General features: G+C 26.2%; 1 protein-coding gene across 1 annotated transcript in view; it reads left to right on the top strand.

Moving 5' to 3' along the window:
- LOC106679386 (ribosome biogenesis regulatory protein homolog) overlaps positions 1 to 2473 on the top strand; it is a 12617-nt gene that overhangs the window by 1487 nt on the left and 8657 nt on the right. The window contains exon 2 of the mRNA XM_014418515.2: positions 1680 to 1932. Coding sequence (XP_014274001.1) covers positions 1680 to 1932 — 253 coding nt within the window. The remainder of the gene's footprint in view (positions 1 to 1679; positions 1933 to 2473) is intronic.

The raw sequence follows: 2473 nt of genomic DNA, 5'->3' as shown, positions 1-2473 counted from the left end.
TTATTTAATAAATATTACCTTGTCTCAAAAAATTTTTGAAATAATATAATTAAATAATAATATTAACAATCTACAAATTATTATATAAGTTAACAAAACAACAATTATTGTGATAAATTATAATAGAGAAGGTTGACTGTGATAAAAAGTTTTAATTTAATATGAACAATTGACTAAGTAGGGAAATTTTTGGACTAATATTGATAACCTGGGCAGAATAGCCTGCTTAAAGTTGTTTTTCAAATGATGTGGTTCAAAAATTGTACTAAGATTGTCCTTAAGGATGGTCAAAACGTCGGACTTTTAAAGGAATAAAAATGTTTTGAGACTAAAACAGGATAAAATTTATTTATTTAAACAATAAAGTAGTGGTTTACTAGTATGAACCAACCAAGTATTAAAAATACAAAACAAATAAAGTATATATGTGTATATAGTTGACCGTAAAAATTGATATATAGGAAGATGGTCAGGGTTGCGGTCAAATAAAATGGATGAACCAACTATTTTTGTTTCTCCTTTGACCGCAACCCTGACCATCTTCCTATATATAAAAACAAATAAAGATTACAGCACAAATATAAATGAGGGCAACTATAACAAAAATTATCTTGAATCGAGTTTTTAAATTAATTAATTAAAATTTATGTTTTTTCTCAATTTTTTACCCTCGTTATTCTGATTGTGACCTTTGACGTGTTTAGTTTATTCTGATTTTTGAAATGAGCTTTGAATATTGTTTAATAAATTACAAATTTCGGATTGAAGAATTTTTTTCCAGTTTTGTTACAATTTTATTTTAATTTAATTATTAATTTCAGTTGAAGGTTTTTTTTTTTTTTGGTGTTTTTTCATTTTTAAATTTCCCAATTATTTCTTTAGCTGAGTTTAAGCTTGAAATTTTCAAATTTTTGTATAATTATATAATTCAAATAATATAATTCTTTTCTGTTTTATAATTTCTGTAGTACTTTGCTGATAAACAGAAGTGATTCCGTTTTATACAATAAAACTAAAATATAAAAGAAAAGTTTATATATAGTTAAACCAGTACTTATTTTTATCTATTCACAGAATGACACTATTGTTAATACATTTTTTAATTCAAAATATCACCTTTTTAAAGATTAGATTCAGTCTAGTTTTTGATGGGGAACTTTCCTTAGTATAATAGGTTGAGCCTTATTCAGGTATTGCTGGTTTTACTCAAAGCTATATTATGTGATATCTTCAATATACTTGTCTGAGTTTACTTACTCTATTCAACTGCTTTTTTCCTTTTTGTCATATTTTATATTATTAAAGCAATAGCTTCTCTTTAACACACCTTACAGGGTTTTACTTCATTTATTTAAAATTGCTTTTTTGTTTGAAGATCATTTATACAGAGCAAAAATGACCTCAGTGGCTCAGAACCCAAAATGATTGTAAACAAATTTTAATATTTTATTTGAACATCTCAGTTTTATTACAGCTTTTACATACTATAAGTTTAAGCAAGAAAATATTCATTGTAGTAGTTTCATATTTTGACTATCAAGCTAGGATGATGTCTCTTTCTGTTGGTACCTTCTTTATAGAATTCTTTCTTTTGTTGATTAGCCCTTTTTTTGGTTAAATAAGCCTGTGACTTGTGTTATTATGAATTAACATTTTATTGTTTTTTAATATGCTTATAGGTCAACGAAAGATCAATATTTAAAGACTTTAGCCAGAGATAATACACAAATTTTATTGAATTCGATTTGGGAATTACCAACTGAAAAGATTGAGAATAATATTGTTGCTAAATTACCAAAATCAAAATTTATTTTGCCTCGTGAGAAACCTGCCCCAAAGCCTAAACCTCTGACTAAATGGCAAACATATGCTAAAGAAAAAGGTATTAAAACAACCAAGAAATCTAGAGTTACTTGGGATGATGTTTTAAATGTAAGTATATTCTTGAATATTACGATATAATCCTATAATTATTATTTAGTTTATAGGTTTTCAAATCAGATCATAAGAAATCTATCAGTTTAGATGAAGTCTTAAGTGTAACTAGGTCCCTGAATATTCGGATGTGTTATTTTTATTTAGTTTTATCTTAAAATAAGGTAATTATTAATATTTTCTTCCGTATTCATATTTTTGTATATTTGTTCGAACTGTTTTTATCCGGTAATTAGGAACCATACCAATGAAATAGTACAGGGTGTCCAATGAAAATCAGTCCGCATGCTTGCCTAACAGCTGATTTAATTGAAAAATGCCTGATGTGAAAGTTGTAGGTCTACTTCTATTGCTTCATAATCTGATATTGCTTTCTGAATACAACATGATATGTAGGGTTTTTTTTTTTTTTTTTCAGTGAAAAAATGGGGTTTGCAGATAACACCAATTTTTTTATCCTAAGTAGGATGATGAAATTATTTTGGAAAAAATTCTTTCATTCAAAATAACTCAAACTAGTCTAGTGATGTAGATAGTT

This window comes from Halyomorpha halys, unplaced genomic scaffold (assembly GCF_000696795.3).
Source record: "Halyomorpha halys isolate HHAL.00 unplaced genomic scaffold, Hhal_1.1 Scaffold199.1, whole genome shotgun sequence".
Taxonomy (NCBI): Eukaryota; Metazoa; Arthropoda; class Insecta; order Hemiptera; family Pentatomidae; genus Halyomorpha; species Halyomorpha halys.
This window is presented reverse-complemented; position numbering and strand designations above follow the sequence as displayed.